At 40.9% G+C, this 24436-nt stretch overlaps 1 protein-coding gene across 1 annotated transcript in view; it reads left to right on the top strand.

The window, feature by feature from the left end:
* ACER3 (alkaline ceramidase 3) overlaps positions 1–24436 on the top strand; it is a 66132-nt gene that overhangs the window by 7120 nt on the left and 34576 nt on the right. Inside the window, exon 2 of the mRNA XM_030449413.1 lies at positions 16529–16639. Within this exon, the coding sequence (XP_030305273.1) occupies positions 16529–16639 (111 nt within the window). The remainder of the gene's footprint in view (positions 1–16528; positions 16640–24436) is intronic.

Here is a 24436-nt window from a genome sequence, read left to right as displayed (position 1 = left end):
AAAAGCCACCCAGCTTCAGTTGCTTTGAGTTTTCTATGGGCAGGTTTTCTAACCTGCCTCATTAATTGCAGGCATATTTTCAGTCTGAGAAACTGATTTGCTGCATGAAACAAGATATTTGGCTATTCTGTGTTTATGCAAGTACTACCAAGAAGGAATATTTGTGTTAAGAGGAGGGAAGTTTATAGAGAATGTTACAATAAAAAAACAAAACAAAAAAAACCCAACAAACCAAACAGAGCATCACTAATATCAGACTTTATCATAGAATCATAGAATCATAGAATTGGCTGGGTTGGAAGGGACCTCAGAGACCATCAAGTCCAACCCTTGATCCACTACTGCTGCAGTTCCCAGCCCATGGCACTCAGTGCCACATCCAGTCTCTTTTGAAATATCTCCAGACATGGAGAATCCACCCCTTCCCTGGGCAGCCCATTCCAATGTCTGATCACCCTCTCCAGAAAGAAATTCTTTCGAATCTCCAACCTAAACCTCCCCTGGCACAACTTGAGACCATGGCCTCTTGTCTTGCTGAGAGTTGCCTGGGAAAAGAGACCAACCCTCCCCTGGCTCCAACCTCCTTTCAAGGAGTTGAAGAGAACGATGAGGTCTCCCCTGAGCCTCCTCTTCTTTAGGCTGAACAGCCCCAGTTCCCTCAGCCTCTCCTCATAGGATCTGTGCTCGAGTCCCTTCACCAGCCCAGTTGCCTCCTTTGGACCTGCTTCAGCACCTCAATCTCCTTCCTGAGCTGAGGGGCCCAGAACTGGACACAGGACTCAAGCTGTGGCCTCACCAGAGCTGAGCACAGGGGCAGAATCACTTCCTTGGACCTGCTGGCCACGCTCTTCCTGATCCAGGCCAGGATGCCATTGGCCTTCTTGGCCACCTGGGCACACTGCTGGCTCCTCTTCAGCTTCCTGGCAATCCAGACTCCCAGGTCCCTTTCTGCCTGGCTGCTCTCCAACCACTCTGTCCCCAGCCTGGGGCTCCCCATGGGGTTGTTGTGGCCAAAGTGCAGGACCCGGCACTTGGCCTTGTTGAACCTCATCCCGTTGGAATCAGCCCAACTCTTAATTGATCTGACTATCTCCGTGTAGCTCTGTGTAGAGAGTCACACTGATATTTCTGGGCATTGTTAAAATTCCAGGTTTCAGGCAAGATTAAAGTTAAAATACTTTGGGTTTTGCCCTAGCTCAAACCCCTGAAGTATCTGAACAAGATAATTTTTGTTTCATCCGTTTTTAAAAATTAATTTCCTTGAAGAAATACACTGCATCTGCACTGTGATCAGTGACTGAAAAATGGGCATTTTCTGAGTGATGAGTGCAGTCAGCATCTGCAGGATCATTACCTCCTTTACAGTAAGATCCATGGACCTCTGGCAGAGGATGTACTTCAATGTATGGAATTTGGGAGGCAGAAGTAGCCCTCTCTGGCAGTCCCCCTGGGGAGATGCACCCTTTGTGCACAACCTCCCCTTCTCACCTCCAGCCTCATGAGATTCCTCTCCAGTTCTTTGCCTTTCCAGCAACTGGTGTCTCAACCTGCCCTCCACGTTCCAGAGCTTTCCTGAGGGAAATTCCAAACTTTATTTCAAAATGAAGATTGATGTCCAGCAGTGTATCTGTTTCCCAGCTGTGTCCTGGGGCTTTATTTTACTTTATTTGGTTTTGTGTTATTCCTGAGTTCCTTTGGACTTGTTTGCTGAATTCAGTATCCTTGGGGTGACCCTGGAATGATGTGTGCAGAGTCTGCATTTCTTAAAGGATCTCCAGCTGGCTCTGGGAGCAGGGGGGTATTTTCCCTTGGTAGCCTCATCCAGGCAATATTGCCCTGATTTCTCTCTTAACTAGAGGAACTGGAGAAAGGGGAAAAGCGTGTGGACAGCTGGATAAGGTTCAAGATGTTAGTTTGAGACTTGACTTTTAGGTTTGAGAAGTCAAAGGTAGGTGGTCTTTAGGTGGGGAAGCAGAATTAGCCAAAAATGTGGTGTTGGGGGTGAGCTGAACATCTGCCCCTCTGTAACAGCAGGAGGTGAGTGCAGCCAGCACACTGTATATAACCTTATCCCTGCCTCTCTCTCAGTTTCTTCCTTCACATCTGCTTTTTTATAAGTCCTGGATGTATGGTGCAGAACACCAGAGTGTGTTTTGTAGGAATTCCAGCTAGTAGGATTTCAAAGTATCAACTTTGTGGTCATAAAACACAACCCTCCAAGCTCTCTGATTTACAGAGTGTTTTAATGAGCTTGTTATTAGCAGCAGAAACTCAAGATGCTGCTACCCTGTAGGCTGAATTTTTAGTAATTGCCAATTCTGGTGGGATGAGGATTTTTCATTTGGACCAGATCCAGCATTTAGGAATCAGATGCAGTATTAGATGAAGGAAGTCCTGTAGAGCTGTGTAGCATTAAAGAGAGTCTGGACACTGACAGTCTTGGGGCAGAGTATTTCTCTATTAGATGTTATTTCTTCATCAGTTTTTCATCTTCCCTGATCAACACCATTTGTTCAGGCAGAGAGCTGCTTCCCAACTGGAAACCATGCTGCTGTGACCCCTTCCTGTGCCTGTTTTGAACTCACTGTGAAAAAACCCAGAGATACCTGAAAAATTACTTACGTGTCTTGGAGAAATAGGATTGCAGACCTGGCTTTCTCTGAAGTCAAATGGGTCACCTACAACAGGGAGCTAAAATGATCCAAAAACCTCGTTTTAGGGTCACAGAGTGAAATTCTCTTTTTTGTAGGTGAAATGGGTGAATTTTTCCTCCACGAGTACTTAACAAGGTTTGCTTTGTAGGAAAGGGTGTTTGTGTGATGCTCATTATAGACTTGCTTGCTCTTTGAGAGAGTTTCCACTTCTTTCCTGCCAGAGCCTGGTCTAGTGCTGGCCTCAGACTATGTCAGGCAAGCACCAGAGCTTTCTTGCACTGTAGGATATGGAGAACTTCAGGATGTAATTCTGTAGATATTCCTTGCATTCCTCCCACAGGAGGACACAGATGTTTTTTTTTTTCCAGGTTTTAAATCTTGTATGTTTAAGAAAAAACAAAATGTATAAACTCTTGAGTTGCTCCAGGTGATGTTTTGCTCATGAATGAAAACTCAGGCCTTTATCTTTTTTTTTTTTCGTTTGGGTTTTCCTTTTACTTTCCTCCCCCTTTGCCCCCCCACTTCTTCCTTTTCCTCTCTCTCTCCCCTTCCTCTCTCCCCTTCCTCTCTCCCCTTCCTCTCTCCCCTTCCTCTCTCCCCTTCCTCTCTCCCCTTCCTCTCTCCCCTTCCTCTCTCCCCTTCCTCTCTCCCCTTCCTCTCTCCCCTTCCTCTCTCCCCTTCCTCTCTCAGAAAAACAGTAACTTTTCAGGTTCCTTTCTTTCGTGTTTCAGGTAGCCTTAGGATTTTTCATTTAAGGCAGTTCTGCAGAGAAGTTACAGATGGGATTTTCTGCTATTACTGCTGCTGAAAGAGGGAATGTCATCAGGCAGGGTTTGCTGTACATCTGAGTCAGACTGTAGTTGCTGGATGGTTTCTTTATTCCCACATGCTCTCTTTTGGCACACAGCATCTCAGCATTGATTTCCTACCATCCAGGTAGGGCAAAAGAATGGAGTGAGTCATTATCAGCCTTTAATCAGCCTCAACATATGGGGGAAATCCATGCTGAGATCAAGAAAGGGAGGGAAGCAAGGGGATTCTGTTGAATCACAGAATGGTTTGGGTTGGAAGGGACCTTCAAGTTCATCCAGTTCCATGGGCAGGGACCCCTCCCACAGCCCAGGTTCCTCCAAGCCCCATCCAACCTGGGCTGAGACACTGCCAGGGATGGGGCAGCCACAGCTTCCTTGGGCAACCTGGGACAGGGGCTCACTGCTGTCACAGCAAAGCGTTTTTTCCTAATGTCTAACCTAAATCTCCCCTTTTTCAGCCTGAAACCACTCCCCCTCATTCTTGTCACTCCATGCCAGAAGTCCCTCCCTAGCCCCTTCATTTACTGGAAGGTTCTCTGAGGTCTCCTTTGAGCCTTCTCCAGGCTGAACAACCCCAATTCTCTCTGCCTTTCATAGCAGAGCTGCTTCAGCCCTCACATCATTTTTGTGGCCTTCTCTGAACTCATTCCAGCAGCTCCCTCCATGTCCTTACAGAATCATAGAATGGTTTGATTTGGATTTTGAAGAAATTCTACTCAAACAAAAGCTACAACTATGTGGAAAACAACATGGACACATTATTCTCTGCCATCCCCCATCCAGGGGGCATATTTGACTCTCCAGCTACTTAGCCCTGATGTCTGACTGTTCAGTGGCTACAAGAGAACTGCAGAGCTTCTGAGATGATCCCCACAGCACACAGTGCTTCAAGTTGGTATCTTTATGGGTGGTGAGGCTGGATGGTGCTGGGCTGGATGTCCCCAGCTCCCAAAAGCTGTGCTTTCTGTTCTGGACAGACCCTTAGGTTTAGAGAAGTTGGTGCAGACATTGAACATGAAAGCAGGAAAGAGGAAAGGAGAACTGGAAGGAGTTATGTATGATGAAAATTTAAATGGTTCATTGCTCCAACATGGTATTGGTCACTGCTTAATTCTAGCAGTGACTGAAGAGTAAGCTTCTCTGTTTTGGTTGTTTCCTTGCCTGCCTTAAAACAACATTTAAAATATATTCTCTTTTGTTTTCCAGTTGAGGCTCTAATAGCTTCAAACCTGCCCTTCAGCATGAAGCTTATTGCATGTAATATTCTAACTTTACATCATCTCAGCCTAATCTCTTTAGACTCTGATTGCATTTCCCAGCACTAAGCACTTGCTTTCAGTGAACTTTCTAGATTGATATTTCAAATGATCTGCTTATGTCAACTGTTTTTCCTTCAAATTTACTTGCAAAATCCTCCCAGGTGTACTTCAAAGTAATTGGTCTGTTTGCTATCATCTTGGGGGCACCTTTATTAGCAAAATAATGCTTTCTTTTCCCATCCTCTAGGAAAAAAACATTGAAATATTATGGAATAGGGTATGAGCTTATTGTAATGGAAGTTTATTCCTTGGAGTCTATTTAAATGTGGAAATCTTGGACTGGGAATAAAATGTCCTGCTAAGGAGCTGTATAGCAGCATATTTGTCCACACTGCTTTCTGCATTCTGAAAAAACCAACCAAGGATAGATTCTAGCATTTTTGTTTTGTATTTACTGTTATTTTTTGTGGAATGTTCCCTTTAAAACAAAACCCAAAACCCCCCATTCAATACGGATTCATAATGCCCTGCACTTGTCTAGGTCTAGATGTGATAGACACAGTTAGAGCCCCAGTAAGAGAAGAAGTAAAACTGGCTTCAAAAGTGAGGAAAACATTTTTTTTTTATTTTTAGCTGTTGTAGCTATCTTTATTCTGGCCTCAGCATATTTCCCTTCCAATTGCTTTCGTAATTATTTGTTAAACTTCAGAGTCCAACCTCCACATTTTGTAATCTGCCCTATTAACCCTCTTCTGAGGAACAGCTCATGAAAGGCTTTGTGAAAGATTGTTTGGAAAAAAGAAAAAAAGCAATCCTGCCTCAAAAAACCAAACCCAAGTTCTGGGTCATCATTTTTGCTTCATTTGTGATAGTGTTCAACAGTTCCAGTAGGAAGAGGACTCTGTTATGCTAAACATTTTAAGAATTGGTAATAAAAATGTTGCTTTTGGCAAGTACCCAGTTCTTACTGGGGTGGGATTTCAATTCAGAGCTTTCTTTAGGGGAGCTCTTGTGGTGAACTCACGAATTTTTCTTGTGACAAGGAATCACAGAATCATAGAATTGGCTGGGTTGGAAGGGACCTCAGAGATCATCAAGTCCAACCCTTGATCCACTACTGCTGCAGTTCCCAGCCCATGGCACTGAGTGCCACATCCAGTCTCTTTTGAAATATCTCCAGACACGGAGAATCCACCCCTTCCCTGGGCAGCCCATTCCAATGTCTGATCACTCTCTCCATAAAGAAATTCTTTCTAATCTCCAACCTAAACCTCCCCTGGCACAACTTGAGACCATGGCCTCTTGTCTTGCTGAGAGGTGAAGGGGTGGTCTAGTGGCTAGAGGAAAGCTTTGGTGTTTCAAAGTCCTGGCATCACTTTTATGTGTTTCTTGGGACTCAAGCCCCCTCTAGAAGCCTGTCAGAGAATCCCAGAATGTTAAGGGTTGGAAGGGACCTCTGGAAATCTTGTCCAACCCCCCTGCCAGGGCAGGTTCAGCTCGAGCAGGTTGCACAGGATGGTATCCAGGCAGGTTTTGGTTTTTCACCAGAGATGGAGACTCCCCCACCACTCTGTTCCAGTGCTTTGCCTCCCTCAGAGTAAAAAACTTTCTTCTCGTGTTTAGATGGAACTTCCAGTGTTCAAGTTTATGCCTGTTACTTCTTGTCCTGCCACAGGGTAGCAGTGAGCAAAGAGTGGCCCCATCCTCCTGACACACACCCTCTAAATATTTGTATAATTGTTGATAAAATCCTCTCCTCTTCCAAGGATGCTGAGGATAAGTCTGGGATGCTCAAGCACTGCAGTTACATAGGTAACCCACACATTTTAGAGTTGAGGAGAGCTTAGCCCAGCAATGGATGATTCACTAAATTTAAATATGCATTGGGAACACAAATATTGGATTTCTGGGACTGAAAGAGTGGTTTTTTTATTATTATTATTTTTTTAAAGAAGAAAAGTGGAGCTTTAAAATTTGCATTCCTGTAGCATTAGCTTTCACTCATTTATTTTTAGTAGAATATACATAAGAGCAAGGTCAGCCTTAGTAGGCCTCCTGGAAGGATTTAATTTTCTAGTGTCTTTGCCACACAGTAGCAAAACACTTGGGAAAAGAAAAGCTTAATTATAACCTGGGGCAATTCAGAAGCAGTTCAGTCATTGCTTTTGTAAGACATGGACACCAAGGGTTGTGCATGGGAAAACACCCACACTTCCCAGGTCTGAACTGTGCTTTCTTTTCCTGTGCTTTATTAGGAGTGGCCAGAGCTTTTTTTTTATTTTCCCTGACTACCTTTTAATTGTTTTTTAAGAACACAAACAGAACACAGAATGGCGTAAAGGTGAATAAATATATATTCAATATATATTACTACATATTTATATGAATATAAATATATTTATATCAATAAATATATATTGCTACAGAAATATTAGTGCACCTGGTATGATGAATGCCAAGGGAATGATTCCTGCAGCTGGAATTGAAAGTGTGTAAGGCCAGAAATCAATTGGATAGCTTGACACAGCACATTGGATCTGCTCACAAAGGAGCCCTGGGAATAAAAATCAAATTGAGTTGTTAATAATTAATTTGATTTTTTTTTTTTTTTAAATTACCTCATTGCCCTTCCCCAAGCCAGTAAATCACTGAGCTGATTCACCTCTTCAGAAAGATATCAGCAGACACTGGGATAATCTGGAGAAACTGAGGAAAGAGAGAAGCAGACAGGGAGATGGAGAAGCACTGCCCTGAACACTGAAACCTCAAGACTGACCTCAGCTTTTTGGGCCTCCTCCCAGCATTTTGCTGAGCTGGAAGCAGCTCTGGGTTGTGGCTGAGAAACTTGTGGCCAGAACATGGTATGGCTGTGTCTGTGTTGGTGTTAAGGCATTGAGGAGGAGCCCACGTTCCTACCTCCTTTCCTTCCTTTCTCCTGGTGTTTTCTTCACCTGTGTCGTTCTTGTTGGAAACTCTTCGAGGATTCATGGCTCCTTTTAGGAGATGCTGCTGCTGCCAAATAAGCCTGATTTCTAGATCTTTTACCTTCATTTTTCCTTGTTTCAGTTTGTTAGGGCTGATCAGAATGCACTTCTTTAGGAATATAAATACTTTTATTTTATTTTTTTTTACTTTTTTTTTTAGGTAAATCTGTTGGATTCCACATTGCTTTCTTGTAGCTGGTACCTTGGTCAAGGGGCCTTTCCCTCTCATTTCTCTTTTACAGTTTTCCTCATACTGGTATATCAACATCTGTTCAGAGCTAGATTAATCAGGCATCCCTTTGTAATGCACTCGCTTTATCACATTTTTATATGTTGTTTTATCTGCCTTTTAATTTTATAATTCCAGTGAACTAGATGAACTTGGTCTTTAGATTTCTAGTTTCAATTTAAATACCTTGGGAGATTTAATGTCCCTCTAATAACCTGTTAGTTTCAAGTGGTTTGTTTCTTTTAATACCTGTTTTTATGGTTCTTCAGAAAGCTCTCATACATAGCTTACTTCTACAGCTCAGTAATTGCTTTGTTCTTTGTTTCTTTCAGTATTTTTCCCATTTTGTTATTAGAAATAATAAAAATACACTTTGTATTGTGCCTAAAACAAACTGCAACTAAACTGCTAGAGATGGAACTTTTAGTGATGTCCAGGTAAACCAAATCAAAGCTTGCTTAATGCTTGGAAAGGAGAATTACAGGAGGTGAGAAACAGATCTTGTTGCTTGAATATAGAGACTCTAAACACCCCTGTCCCTATTTCTGTTTTTTTTTTTAAATTTTGTTTTCCTTTTAAGGGCAGAATGTGTCCTGTGCTCCAACCTGAAATACCTCTGTGTTGTGTTTCAGTGAGTAACAGGAAGTTTGTATTGATCCTTCATGCACATTAGGAAGCAGGGAGTTCAGTAATTACATATTGGCAAAATTCCCATCGGAATGACTCGATTTTCTCCCCTTGAGGTCCTTCTGAAATATCAAATGGAGACAGGAGTTTTCATTTCCTGACACTCTGAAATGCTGTTACTGTAGACTTTGAAGTGGAAGATATTAAAAGTGGTTGGTGGAAGTGAAAATCTAATTGCTATGATGCCCTCCTGGTGATAAGCCCCAAGGAAAAACAGCACCAGATTGAAGTTAGGGGCCCAAAAAAAAAGCTGATTCTGTGTAGGGTGGGCTTCTGAACAATCATGAAATGCATTTTAAAACCTCAGTGATACAGACCTCCTCTGGGCTCTGGCTTAGTTATTATTGACTGATAATACATAGTATATACTGTATAGAAACTTGTTTTATTCAGATTAATTCCTCTGTTGACACTTAAAATGCTGTGATAGTTGAGCTGTGAAGTTTCTATCTTAGCAAGGAGTCCCAGATTAGCTTGGAATGAGTTTCTTATAAGAAAACACATTGGATTCCTCTCAGCCTTTAATAATCTTCAACTTCAGATTAATTTCCCAACAGCTTTTTCTTTTTTGTCTCATTTTACCTCTTTCTGCTGAGCCACCCTTTTTGCCTCTTTCTTTTGCTGTTATTCTCTCTGTGTTCATCTCTGATACCACATCCCTAGAGATTCTTCTTCATCCCAAGAGATAGATCTTTCTTTAAAAGAGAGGGGAGCTAATGGTAAGTGGTTATGCTCTCAAGTGTGCCTGAATTGCTTTGCTTTGCAATTTCTTTAGATTTGGTAAAACCTGTAATAATGAGCTGTACTTTGAGATGACTCCAGAAACAAAAGCCATGAGATAGAATTCCTTATATTTGAAAGCAGCCAGGAGGATGATTCAGGTTGGGCATGATGCCATCTGACAGGCTTTATTTTTTAAAACTATTTTTATTTTCTTCACGCAGTGATGGAAAAAGGAAAAGCTCCATGAGCTGGGAAGTGCAGTGACAATGACTCTGCAGTGCACCACATAGCCAGACAATTGAATGAATTTTTTTAGTCTCCAAATCTTATTTATTTGCCTGTTTGCCTGTTTTACTTAAAAAAGGACACTTTGACTCGACTGCAGCTTTGGTATTTGGTTTGTAAAGCAGCACTTGGTTTTCTTTCTCCTCTTTTCACAGTTGTCTGTAAGGAGAGGGTGAGAGCCTGTGATAAATGTCATGTTTGTTCATCTTGATTTTAAATTAGCTTTTTAGATATAGTCAACTTTAAATGCAAAAATTCACTTCTTTGCTCCCTGAAGGTGACATCTATTCCTATTAGCAGAGTGCAAAGTCTTCAGATCTTTGACAGAGAGAAAGATTTTAATGTCTGAGAAGATCCTGGCAGGTGGTAAATCTTGCAGTCATTCTGTGTTCATACACAGGAGAAGGGATCTCCTAACACTGTGTAAATGACATTGGTCACCTTGTCAGAAGCTCAGGAAGAGATTCTGCCCCTGTACTCAGCGCTGGTGAGGCCACAGCTTGAGTCCTGTGTCCAGTTCTGGGCCCCTCAGTTCAGGAAGGAGATTGAGGTCCTGGAGTGGGTCCAAAGGAGGCAACTGGGCTGGTGAAGGGACTCGAGCACAGATCCTATGAGGAGAGGCTGAGGGAGCTGGGGGTGTTGAGGCTGGAGAAGAGGAGGCTCAGGGGAGACCTCATTGCTCTCTACAACTCCCTGAAAGGAGGTTGGAGCCAGGGGGGGGTTGGTCTCTTTTCCCAGGCAACTCTCAGCAAGACAAGAGGCCATGGTCTCAAGTTGTGCCAGGGGAGGTTTAGGTTGGATATTAGAAAGAATTTCTTTACGGAGAGGGTGATCAGACACTGGAATGGGCTGCCCAGGGAAGGGGTGGATTCTCCATCCCTGGAGATATTTCCAAAGAGACTGGATGTGGCACTCAGTGCCATGGGCTGGGAACTGCAACGGTGGTTCAAGGGTTGGACTCGATGATCTCTGAGGTCCCTTCCAACCCAGCCAATTCTATGATTCAAGTTGATAATTTTTGGTTCTTTTTTACAGTAGCACTTTGCCTCCCTCACTGAAAATGTCTCCCAAATCCATTTGTTCTATTCCTGATGTTTTTACATCCTGCAAGTTATTTCTTTGTCACCATGTCCTGTTACAACTGGAGTTATTTCCAGCTATACTTGCTTTATCCTTTTGACTCCTCATTCAAATTTCTTCTAGAAAAACCTTTCTAATGTAGAATTAACTGTACACTTGGGGAAATGGAAACTTTATGAAAGTAAGGTCCTTCAAGTTTGTGTCCTCTACCAGGACCAAGGTGTCTGTTGAACAGTAAGCAGTATATTGTGTCTCTGTTTGCCTGGAAATACTATTTCTTCTTTAAGTTTCTATTTTTTTGTCATTGAGATGGTCAATCTTTGTAAAGATCTTAGTGGATTTATGATAATAGGACTAATTTTCAGGACCCAAAGATGACTCTGAATTTACATGCATTGCAGAAAAGACTTGTTGGGTTTTGCTGTTTTATTTATAGAGGAGGGTACAGATGTGGTTTAACACTCATACAGCTGTCCTTCCCATAGACAGAAGCCTGTTGAAATGATGCTTTGCATAAATTTGATTTTGTTCTGGTACCATATGGCATCCTCTCAATGAATAAAACAGGATTTTGGAACAATGGTTTGCATTAAAACACTCTTGAAAGACTTCTATGATAATTTGGAAGGGGAGCCACACAATCTGCATTGATCATGGTTACCCTTTGCCTAGTACCATGTATCATTTCTGGGGACACAACTTGTTTTATCCCTGTGCTGGGCTGGCACATCATCTCCTCTGGCTTCTGAGCTTACCAAGCTTCATCCTGAGAGCAGGTACAGGTAGGTTGACCATTTCTGCCCATTTCTGTTGGGAAGCAGTTGTAACCCTCTCCTCTTCAGTGAGAGGCATTTCTCTACCTTCTAGCCTGAACTGATCTCTTTCTTCTTCTGTCAATAGAATCCTTTTGTCCAAGTAGCTCCCTTTCATCTTGGGCATTGATGTGTTTTCAGAGCACAGTTTTAGTCCATCCTTGCTTAGGGCTTGCTAGGTGAGCTTAAGAAATTTTGGTCCCTTCTGTTGTTGTAGCTCCCATTCATCCCTCAGATGGGAGTGAACTTTATCTGCACCTGATGTGCTTTCTCTTTTTACTGTTGGTAACAAGAGAACAGTGCATTCTGCTGTTGGATTGGACATTATATTTTCCCTGCCTCTCTTGAAAATAAATTCAGGGGCTTTGGTGTCTACAGTGGTGGCTGAGGATCAGTCACCAGGTGATCTTAATTCACTTTTTAAATAGATTAATCATAATTTTAGAATAAGGATTCATATTCACATTGAAAGGCATGCTCTGGTCCATCATATTTAATCCCATTCCTCTCCTTTTATTCATTTCTTCCTCTGATCATCTAGTCCTCCTTTCTTTGGCAGGCACGTTGAAGATAAAAGGCTGAGAAGCAGTCTTTGGTCACTAATGAAAAATAAATCACTCCCTGGGCCAGTATTCAAGGAATCCAGTACCAAATATATGCATGGTCTGCAGAGTTAAGCCTAAATTCATCCACATGCAATAATCTCATTTTTATATAATATATTTCTACAGGCATAGCCATGAATTTCTTCTTTAATTATACTGCATACCTTCTGCTTTGTGACTTAGCTGAAAATTCTTCAGTCTCTGCTTTTCCCAGGGACATTTACATTATTTTTTTCCTTCCATTTAAAGAAAAAAGATCTGATGAAAAAGAGTTTAGGTTTATTGACGATTTTAACTTTCTTTTTTTCCATTTTCAGCTTCCATATCTTCCATATTCCCTCAAAATTTGTTTCACATCCGTGTTTCTTAATTGTCTTATGGGTCTGAGTTGTGTCATCTTTTTCTTCTTTGCTGTTGTTTGCTAATCTCTGTGCATATCTCCCTGCCATTTTTTAATGGAATTAATAAAAAATTCCCTTTTAATGAATTTATAAGCTACTCTTTGTGAAGATAATCCTGTAAAGAACAGCTAGATTTTTATGAAATCTGCAATCTTAGGGACCTTGGGTTTGAAAGAGGCCTTGTAGTTTTTCTTCTTGGAAGAAATAATTTTGCTAGCAGCACACCAGAGGACTTCATTGTTCCCCCACCCCCATTTCCCTTTTTAAAATATGTGCACAACTTTCAGTAATAAGTATGGATCCTGGCCCCACGTTGGGCGCCAAGAAATCTGTCACGGTTTAACACTGGCCCGGCAATTAAACCGAATAACAGGTACTCTCTATTAATCTCTCTCTCCTTGATAGAGAAAGGGGAGAGAATAAAGGAGAGAGACTGATGGGTTGGAAACTAAACTACACAACTTTAATGAAACAGTAATGATAAATAGGAAAAATTACTAAATCTATACAAATATACAGGAAAATGGATACCACTTCTCTCCCTCCTCTCCCCCAATAACTCTCACGTCACCACTGAGGCTGCAGGGCAGCCCTGGGAAAGTCCAGGCTGGAATCCTGGAGTCGGCAACAGTCGGGAACTGGAGGCAGGAACACACAGATATGGGCTGGCACGGATCAGGAGCACAGGCAGAGGAATGGACGGAATCCTTCCAGGATGCCAGGTGAAGGAAGGGAAGCAGGAGATCAGGAAATCCAGAAATCTGGCTCGGCCCTTGTGATGCCTCAAATTTATATTGAGTGTGACGTATATGGGATGGAATACTCTGTTTGGTCAATTCTGGCATCTATCTTGTCTGTTCCTCCCCAAAGGAGGGCTCAGGTGGGATCTCTTTACTCCTTCTGGAGGGTAAAATGTTTTCCTCAGAGCTGAGCAGTGTCCTTGGCTCTGCACACCAGTCTCTAGCAGTAACTATAAACATCAAGTGTTATCAGTCCTAGAAGCACACACTGTCTGAGAAACTTGCTGTTAATTTCAGCAAGTGCAACTACTTACAAGAGACTTAGCTAAAAGCAAAAAGTAAAAGACAGAAAATCACCTTTATCCTGGCCCAAACCAGGACATTATGTTTTGCAGACAGACTTGCCTATACCCTGTGCTAAATGTTCTGTATAATGAGGGCCAAAAAGTGCAGAGAAGGAGTGGCAGGAATTTACAGCTAGATTAGGCCTATGGTATTTCCTCTCTCACCAAGATGGTCCTAGATTAAGTGCGTGCGAATGTTCAGTTATTTAACAGAGTTACAACTTCACAGGAAGTGCTGAAACCTTCCCCTTCCTACAGAATAATCTCTTTTCTGCATTCTTACATCCATCTGAAGTATGTTATCTTACTGCAGCTCTTCTCAAGCCTTCCTAGTTTGGGGTAAACATCGTGGTGTCTCTTTTGTTCAGCATTTTTATATTTGAATTTTTGCCAGGTTTGGGCCAGTTTCATAACAAAGTGACTTGGAGCAGTGACATTTCTATAATCTCCAATAATTTCTCTTGAAAATGGGCATAGTTGAGAGCTGGTTTTGGAAAGCAGAAGATTCAGTATCCAGACTACATAGCTTTTACTCTGCTTTTTGAGACTGGCTGTCATCTTGACATGATTTGTGGGAGGATGTGGTAATGGTCAGTGGACCACACAATGCTGAGTTTTAGTGGATTCCTTCCAAATTTAGTCTACACTGAAAGGGAATCACTGCCCCTTGCAGCACTGTGGGAATGTGGTAAAAGGTTAATAATTCCTTGAAGAGTTCAAGCATGAAAAAAGCCTTTTATATTGATACAATCTTGTACATCTTTGCAGAGCTGTTTTGATTTCTGTTGAGCTTCTTTTACATGGAGGAACTTCACTACAGAAGAGTAAGGGCATATCTCTGGTTTGCTTCTTACAGCTTGGTGAAAATTCATGACTGTGCAGAAGGTGATGTTAAATCAATAGGAAACTGATTTAAAGAAGGTCTGATAAACAGATGTGGTTTTGGAAGGCTGTCTCAAACTGAGCTTTGAATCTACAAGAACTAACTGATTAAATCTAACTAGGTGCACTTCTGCTTCATGCCTCCTGAGATAACCATTTTTCCATTTAGGTTTACATTTTCTGTAAACCTCTGCAGTATGGATTTTTGTCACCCAAGGTGCTGTTCTAGTGTGGGATGGGATGATCACAGTTTGGTCGTTTTCACTTGATTCTCTAAGATGGATCTTAGCTGCTTCTTTACTGTGAGAGGATTCTGCACTCTGAGGGTGGTGAAACACTAGAACAGGTTGCCCAGATAAGTTGTGGATGCCTCATCCCTGGAAATGTCTCAGCCCAGGTTGGATGGGGCTTGGAGCAACCTGAGCTGTGGGAGGGGTCCCTGCCCATGCAGAGGGGTTGGAACTGGAGGAGCTGGAAGGTCCCTTCCAACCCAAACCAGTCTGAGATGATTTGATAAGGAGGACTCCTGAAAAAATAAGTGCAGGAATAAGGGGAGTGATTCAGACATGGTCTGTTCACTCTTGTTCTTCATTTTAGAAAATAGAACTTTTCTGAAATTTTCTGCTGAATAAGAAAGGCAGAAAGAGGTTTTTGGGGTTTTGTTGTTGTTTTGTTGTTTTTGTTTTGTTTTGGGGTTTTTTTTTCCTCTATAGCCTCATAGATTTTAGTCTTCATTGAGATATTTGGAAGTTTCAGTTTTATATGTATTTAACTGATGGCATGTGAAAGTGTGCAGTTTAATTTATGTAAACAACATTCTGTCTTTTTTAAGAGATTTTCCCCTTTTTTCCCCAAATTGCTTGCTGTTTTATTCCCATTACATACGGTTTAGTCTCAAGATTTTGTTTTGTTGTTAGACTGAAAAGCTGAATCTGCAGCCCTTCTGCTGAGGAATTGCCTTAGGCTTCTGTTTCGTTTTCACAGGGCAGGAGAGTTGGTAAAACCCATCTAAAGCAAGTTAGAAGAGGAGTCTTAAAGAAAATTAAAAAAAAAAAAAAAAAGAGATGCCTTCCTAGCAAGATTGGATGGGGCTTTGAGCAATCTGGGGTAGTGGGAGGTTTCCCTGCCCATGGCAGGGGGTTGGAACTAGATAATCTTTTAAAGTCCATTCCAACCAAAACCAGTTTGAGATTCTATGATTTATCTTCAGTGCTGGGAGAGCCATTTGTCCCCTCTGGTCTCCACACCCTCTGTCATTTTTTAACCTTGCATTCCAGCTTCAACAGGAGGGATGGAGAGCAATGGTACCTTGTTGAAGCTCAGACTCTTGGTGACCTGTGGCAGTCGCTTGTCCTGGTGATGTTTAGTGGCTTCTAACTTGAGAATCCATCTTAGGGTGTTTGGTGTTACAGGGGGATCTGTGAGGCAGCAGCATCCAGCTTGTTCTGCATGTGTGCAGTCGCTGGAGCAGTAAGAGCAAAGATCCCTCTGGTTTCATTTTGAGGACAAGTCACTCACTGACCTTAAAGGATCTGTAGAGAGTGTGGAGGACAGAGTTCCAAGAATAGCTTTAAAAAAATAAAGTAAAAATTTTAAAAAACAAACAGACAAACAAAAAGCTCTTTTAAAATATCAGGCTTGAACTATTTTGGATTTGTATCTTCTTAAAGAATCAGGTTTTAATTCATGAGCTGTGCACTCAAGGTAAACTTATTTCCTTATTTAAACCTTGCCAAGAAAGTAAGCATCATCTCAGCCAAACGTTTTAGTTATATGGATAGAAATAAATTACTAATTTATGTTTAAAAAAAAGATGACTTAGAGTATTTTTAGCCTTTAAGTAGTTTACCATGTTTTACCAAAACTGAGCTTTGTGTTAGGTGTGAAAGCAGAAGAGAGCTTCTGAAAAAATGAAATTTTCTGGATGAAAACGGTTGAATGTGCCTTTAACAAATGAATTAATAACAATTTCTTTATTTAAAGTGCATAGTAGTCAATTCTTAACCTCTCCTTTTGCTTTCTGTCCCACAGGGAACACTTTGAGTAACCTGATTTTCATTCTACCTCCAATCTATGGTGCGATTCAGACCTACAAAGATGGCCTTGAAAAAAGATATTTAGCAGCTTACTTGTGTCTGACAGGTATGTGTAAAACTTAATTTGCTCTTTCATTATTAAGAAAGCTCAGATGTGCAATGAACAATATCCAGATATTAATAAACCAAGGAGTTAAATCCAAATATTATGTTTGGGAAGCATAAACCTCAACTTGCTATACATGTTAATGTTTACAGAAAACTGGTATTTTTTTGATGAATGTGAAGCTGGAATTCACTGAATAGCATTATGAGATTTTACAGTGATCCTTTTCTGGCTTTAAATACTGCTCAGTGCATCTTAGCTTACTGTATCCTTTCATGATGATTTACAGAACACACCTTGTATGCCCTATTTCCAAACAGTTTCACACTATATGAATTTTTTGGTGACATTTGTTTGGAACAGTAGTACAAGAAATGATCTTGAAGGAAGTGCAAAAGCATTCTTTCATGAGTTGGAATTTGCTTTCATTCCTCTTTTGTCATGTATCACCCAATGGCCTAACTGCCACCATATCTGGGAAGTTTAGCAAGGATGGAAGCACAACATGATGTTCATGTAGAAATGAACTTTAGGACAACCTGTTTTTTCTAAAATAGCAAAGTCCAGAAAAGAACTGCCTTTAAAACATCAGTTATGCAATTAGAAGACTTCCTTAAGAGAGGGGCAATTTGGCAGTTGGGTCTTGAGATAGATTTCAGAGCATTTCTGTGTTTCACAGGGTTTCTGTGTTTGCTATAGCAGCTCTCTCTGTAGAGCCTGTCTTTCCCAGTGTTAAGAGATTTGATTGATTGTAAATGTTACTTTTAAGATTGGCATACTAATATGTTTAGATAAACTGTCAAAAATCCCATATCCATATGCTAACTGTACTCTTGATGGCAATTAAATAGGTAAAACTTCATGGTTTTTCAGTTATTTCAGCTTCCCTGATCCTTGTGAAAAACAACCAGCAACAATGCACAACTTTGGATGTTGTCTAAATAATATCCAGATAGCCATTTGTAGGCTTTTTATGGGCTTGAGTAATTTACCATTTTTGTCTCAGTATAATACAGTTTGGTAGGAAGAAGGTCAGAGTTTCCTTTTAAAAAGACAGTGAAAGAGTGTATGTATGTTTGGAAGTTGACTCTCTTGAATGGAAGTATCTATAATGCCATTCTTTCTAAACAAAAAGCAACAGCAACAACAAAAAGTAAAACTGTGTTTGAGATTGTCATCACTTTAAGCTGTGACTGCCTCTGTGGGTGACACTTCATGGTCAAAGTATGCCACTAGCTGACCAGAATATTAGAAAGTGTCAGGGTTTAACACTGGCCTGGCAATTAAACCGAGTAACAGCTGCTCTCTATTAATCTCTCTCTCCTTGATAAAGAAAGGAGAGAGAATAAGGGAGAGAGACTGATGGGTTGGAGACTAAACTACACAACTTTAATGAAACAGTAATGATAAATAGGAAAAGTTACTAAATCTATACAAATATACAGGAAAATGGATACCACTTCTCTCCCTCCTCTCCCCCAATAACTCTCACGTCACCACTGAGGCTGCAGGGCAGCCCTGGGAAAGTCCAGGCTGGAATCCTGGAGTCAGCAGCAGTTGGGAGCTGGAGGCAGGAACACACAGATTCAGGCTGGGATGGATCAGGAGCACAGGCAGAGGAATGGATGGGATCCTCCCAGGATGCCGGGTGAAGGAAGGGAAGCAGGAAATCCAGAAATCCCTCGTGTTCCCTCAAATTTATACTGAGAATGATGTGTATGGGATGGAATCCTCTGTTTGGTCAGTTCTGGCATCTATCTTGTCCGTTCCTCCCCAAAGGAGGCTGCAGGTGGGACCTCTTTATCCTCCTGGATGGTAAAATGTTCTCAGAGCTGAGCAGTGTCCCTGGCTCTGCACACCAGTCTCTAGCAGTAACTATAAACATCAAGTGTTATCAGTCCTAGAAGCACACACTGTCTGAGAAACTTGCTGTTAATTTCAGCAAGTGCAAATACTTAAGGAGACTTAGCTAAAAGCAGAAGTACAAGACAGAAAATCACCTTTATCCTGGCCCAAACCAGGGCAGAAAGTCACACCAAGACTGCCCTGAGTGGACATCTCCCAAATACTGCTAATGTTTAAAATGTTTTCTTTTTTGAAAGTAAAAACTCTTTCTTTGCTCACAATAAATACCATGCTCTTCAGTTCTATCCTCTTCTTGGTGTTGATGAAGGGGAGCTCAGCCAGTATTTTTGACAGGAGTACTGTAGGGCAGCCCCAGGTTCCAGCTGGGTTCTGCTCATCTGGACTGGGCTGCCTTTGACTCTGTCTGAAGTGATAAATACTTGCACAACTTCATTTTAATCTTATATGCTGGAACCTAACAGGAAACATCTCTCCCAAAAGCATTTATCTTCTGTTTTGCCTGTGCTTTGGTATTTGTAATGCTGAATTATTCTGTTACAGTTGAAAGGTGTGAAGGAATATAGAAAGCTTTACAGTTTTTCAGAAAAAAAAACAGGAACAAGATGGTTTGGAATCACAAACCTCTTAACATGAGTTCAACTACAGACTAAAAAAACAAATGAGAAGATAAACAGAATTTTAAACATAGTTGGAATGTGCCAGGAATTATGCCATTCTTTCTGTCTATGTGACTGAATTAGAAGCATAATAAAGTAGAAATAAAGGTACAGAAATTTCTTTTTGTAAGAAAGAACCAGAGAGAATTCTTTCCCTTGCAGTAATTTTATTTAACAGATTTCATGCTACCTACTTAATTTGGAACAAACAAGAAGAGACAGAACCTGTAAAGAGAGAGTGAATTTAACATAGACTTCTGATCTCACTTCAGGAACCATGCTTGATTAAAAACCATACAGCAGAGCTCCTAGCTAGTACTATCTAAGGACTCTTTTGTTAAAGTAGAAATTCTTAAACAATTTTGCTATGAAGATGGGGGTGGAAGGAAGGGCACTTTGTTAGGTTATAAAACGTTTGAATCATTACTGCTTCTTCACAAGAAGTAAAAGGCAGCTGTCAAAGGGACCTTAAAATTAAATCTCTTAGCATTTAAGAACATTAGAAGTGTTGTTTCTAGACATTGTTTTGATTCAAATCAGCTGTTTCTTTTGCATGCTTCCAGACATTTAGCTGATTGTCACTTCCTTTGTGTTTTACCACACCACGTTCAATGCTTCACTTTTTATACCCCACGATTTCTGTTGTTGACATTTATTCCCTCTTTGAACCCAAAGCATTTTGAATTAGGGAAGCACTGTTCCTTTCACATAGATGCTAAGATCCAAAGTTGGCAGGACAAAAAGGGGGCTTTCTAACTAACAGTTTAAATAAATTTCCTTGTTCATGGTGATGCTGAGACCGAGTTGCACTTTACAGCAAGTTCTTTGAGATATAGCACACTGTTCTCAGCTCCTATTTCTGCTGCCTTTCAGCTCAAAAAGCATGTTGTCAATTAACTCAGTAGGAGCTGGATAGGATTTTTAGGCTTTAGGGAACTATTTAATAGGCCTATAAATTATGAAGAATAATCCTAAGCAATTATTTTAGGATCTTGCTTCTCATGAAGTTGGTGGGACTGTCAGTAATTTAAATTACTGACAGTAATTTAAAGAAGAAGCAGTTGGTTTTGGATGGTTCCTTTTGATGCTGTACTATTGTGTCAGGTTCTACCATATGTCATTTCCTCATAATTCCTGCAAATGATTCATTTTCTAAAATGATAAAGAATAAATAAAAGGTAAAAGTCCCGATTAAAAAAAAAAATAAAAATAAGTGTTTTGAACCCAAGAAAAGAAAAAGCAAAATCAGTAGAGGGCTGTACTTTTTATTAGATGCTTTACATGAAATTTGGAAGGATTGTTCTGTTTTCTGTTCCCTTGGCCTATATAATAGGGCTCAATCATTCAAACTGAGCCAAAGTGGAGAGAGGAAAAAAAAAAATGGAAAAAGTTGTCAGTGTTAGTTATAGCCATAGGAACTTGTAAAGAACTAAACTTCATTTTCAGTGAAAGCCTCAATCCGTAAAAATAATTCCTAGAAGCCCTTCAGTCAAAGTTAATTCCTTTATTCCTGCCTAGCAGCCAGAGGAACATTCCTGAGTGCTGAATCTCAGTAACATGGAGCAGCCTGTGTCTGTCTTAGCCTCCAAACCAAGGTGACTGCATACAAATTCCCTGCTGGACAAGGGCCCTGGAGTCTTCTGGCTGCTGGGCTGTGCCAGGGAGCAGCTCATGGAAAGTGCTATTTGGACCAGGACAGATTCACCCACAGACTATTCTAACAATTCACTAGCACAGACAGTTAGATTTTAGTGTCTAGGAATGGAGTTCACTTGCAGAGCTGTATCCCTGGAGTTACCAAGGTCTCTCCTGTCTCTTGTGCTGTGGGGAGAAAGCAGTACAGAGCAAAATAATGCAGTAACAATTGTTCATTTAATTCTGCTTCATCATTTTGGTCCATTCTTTGGCTTTTTACAATGCAGGATGTTGCTGTTCATCTTCAGTTCATAGAATGGTTTGGGTTAGAAGGGACCTTAAAGATCATATAGTTCCATGTGCAGGGACACCTCCCACTGGACCAGGATGCTCCAAGCCCCATCCAACCTGGCCTTCAAGACTTCCAGGGAGGAGGCATTCTCAGCTTCTCTGGACAACCTGTTTCAGTGCTTCACCACTGAAGAATTTCTTTCTAAAGTCTAGCCTAAATCTACCCCCTTCCACTCAAAGCCATTACCAGTTCTACCACTGTAAGAAACAACAGATGTCAGTCAGCTCCAGAATCAAACATCTGAACCATGTGCAGAAGGCTCTGTCCTCCCACATTTGGCTCAGCCTTATTATATCTGGACAGATGAATTACTCTTTATAATATCATTCTTTTTAGTGGAAGCTTAAACACCTAGTTCACATCCAGATACCCAGAAAAAGTGTGTGAATCTGGAGCATCTTTCCTTCAGAATGTATTCCTGCAGGGTTTGTACAGTTTAAATTCAAGTCACATCTATGAAATCCTAATGAATGGTTTTTTCTATAAAAGCCTGAGGCTTATGAAAACAATTTTGAAAGCTGATGGATAGTCTTCTATCTAAATGAATTATCACTGATTATGTTATACTCTGATTCTTACTAAAACTATTAAAAAATTCATAGGGGATGTTGGTATCCTTCTAGGGTTCAAATCCAGAGGGCTTACATCATTCATATGTGGAGCTGGAACTCATGTATAGTATTAGATTATTTCTAGCAGGGATATTGCCTTAAAGTCTTTTACAGTGGTGAAGCACACTGAAAGAACTGTGTCACTTGAGAATTTCATTGATGTAAAAATGTGGAGTGATAGTGGTATCTGTGAGAAATGGGTACAGTAGCTAGAGAGGAAATAGCATTACTTCAGATGGTGTTCAAATTTCCCAACCTGTACACAGCTTTCAGTGAGTTAAGCTCCATCCCAAAAGGAAACACCCAAAATGAAAACTCTAACTACTGCTTACAAGATAAGGAGTAAATCTATGGCTCAGTTTGTTAGTGGCTGTGTGGGAGATTTGCTTCTCTGGATTATGCTTCTGTGCTGGAACTGCAGGGATTGTGTTCACAAGTAGAGAGCTGGCAGAATGCCTCCTTGCAGCAATGGTTTGGAGAAGGAAATATTCTGTGAAAGTGTCTTGGTTCTGAAGCTGCATGGTGAGAGGTGTAGCTAAAGACAGCTGCATTCCAGCAGAACTGCAGGTGGAAGCTACTTGTGAAGATGTTTGAGCTTAAAAATTAATCCAGTGTTTACTGGAGACAAACAGACATCAAACCCCTTTCTGATTTTGCAAGTTATGCTTCAAGTGTGCCAGAAAGGTCAAGTGTTCTGGGTAGAGCAGTTGAAATAAAGATTTCCTTGGGATGCTTGACATGTGATAGATCTTTTGTTTTTGGACTCTTTAGTGTTTTCAGCACCAAACACTAACCCTACACTAAGCCAGGAGACAGCAGCTCTGACAAGCACAGCTCTTGGCCCAGTGAGTGTAGTGTTAACCATTAGTTCCCTTCTGCTGAAGCTCATCAGTTACCCATTCTTCAGCTGCTGTCGTTCACATCATCATCTCTTAATGCAATTTCCTTCTTTTTTTGTATGGGTTCATGAAGCTTTTTGCAGTTTTGTGTTGAGATATAACATATGCCTAACATAGAAAATTGTTTCTCAGCTCATTCAGTGTCTAGATGCAAAATATTTTTAAGTTCCCTGCAATGTAAAACCTACCTTTTTAAGTTATCCTCCCACAAGAAACAGATATAAATAGGATATATAAAGATCTGTAGTTTTGAGCTTCAGTCTTCATTTAAACTATCTCTACAAAAAGATGCAACTGTGCATAGTAACCAAAACAGCATTTAAGAAAATGTTGTCTGTGCAGTCTTGAGAGGGAGTGTGTCACCTGATGAATAATTTAGTTACTCCATCCACCATCCTGGCTTTCTTGCTGACTGCACTTCAATACCAGACAGACTTGACTGTGTTCATCAGTTCTGTCAAGATTGCAGCAAGCAGTCTCACAGCCATTTCCAGGAGAGGTTTTTATTTTAGGAAGGACCATTTAATGAGTGCCTGTAAACATTTCTTGTTTCAGATAACTGTTTTATTGCTACACAACACAGCTAAAGCATCCTTCTTCAATGCATTGTAAAATTTCATAATCAAAGAAAGTGTGATCATTACACAGAAGCAAGAGCATTTTGGCTTGGTTTGGTTTAATTTGTTTTAGAATGAATTGTAGTAAAGGGATTAATGACCTGAAACACTAATATCTGCAGCAGTCTTAATTTTTCCAAAAGCTGGAAAGGAAAAATCACAGAATCATGGAGTGGCTGAGGTTGGAAGGGAGCTTAGAGATCTCCTACTCTAATATCCCTGACATGGGTAGGGACACCTCTCATCCAGGCAAGGTTGCCCAAGGCCTCATCCAACCTGATCTTGAACACCTCCAGGGAGGGGAAATCCCCAACTCCTCTGAGCAAGGTGTTCCAGAGTCTCACCACCCTCATACTGAAGAACTTCTTCCTAAGATCCAGTCTAAATCTATTCTCCTTCAGTTTAAATTCATTTCCCCTTGTGCTATCACTGGACACTAATGCAAAGTCCCTCTCCAGCCTTCCTGTAGGTTCCCTTCAGGTGATGGAAGGAGCTCTAAGGCCCCCCTGGAGTCTTCTTCAGGCTGAACAATCCCAGGTCCCTCAGCCTCTCCTCATAGCAGCCCCTGGATCATCTCTGTGGCCCCCCTCTGGCAGGAATATCTGCTTCCAGTCATATAGGAGGAAAGGGAGGAGCTCAGTAATTAATTATTGAGATTTATTAACATCAATAACATTAACCACCACCACCCCCCCAAAAAAAAACAACCCAAAAAACCTCACCCCAAAACAACAACAAAAGCACCCTAACAACACATGTTATTCATTTAAAATCAGGTGAAATTTCTTATGCAATGATTTTGCCCCTGTCTGAAAATTACACTTGGAACAGATTGTAAGTTTGTATCATGAAGATACAGGAATCACTGTGACAGCCAGGAAAGTGGCTTAATGATGTTAATATGATGTTAATTATGATCATGTTTTAATGATGATTGACATGTTGGTGGGTTTTTTGTTCAGAGTGAACAGTAAATGTTGTATTTCCTGTGTACAGAGAAAAATGACCCTGAGAATTTCTCATTAAGAACTCAATGGAGATGAAAGCCAATTGTTGGTTATTTCTTGGAAAGATTCTTCAGAAGCAAGACAATTTAGCCAGAACTTAGCAAAGCACCTGCAATTGTTTATATTCTTGTAGACAGCCAGGCTTCATTTTCCC

This window comes from Calypte anna, chromosome 1 (assembly GCF_003957555.1).
Source record: "Calypte anna isolate BGI_N300 chromosome 1, bCalAnn1_v1.p, whole genome shotgun sequence".
NCBI classification, from domain to species: Eukaryota; Metazoa; Chordata; class Aves; order Apodiformes; family Trochilidae; genus Calypte; species Calypte anna.
The sequence above is the reverse complement of the archived record's forward strand: the minus strand, read 5'-3'. Positions and strand labels throughout refer to the sequence as shown.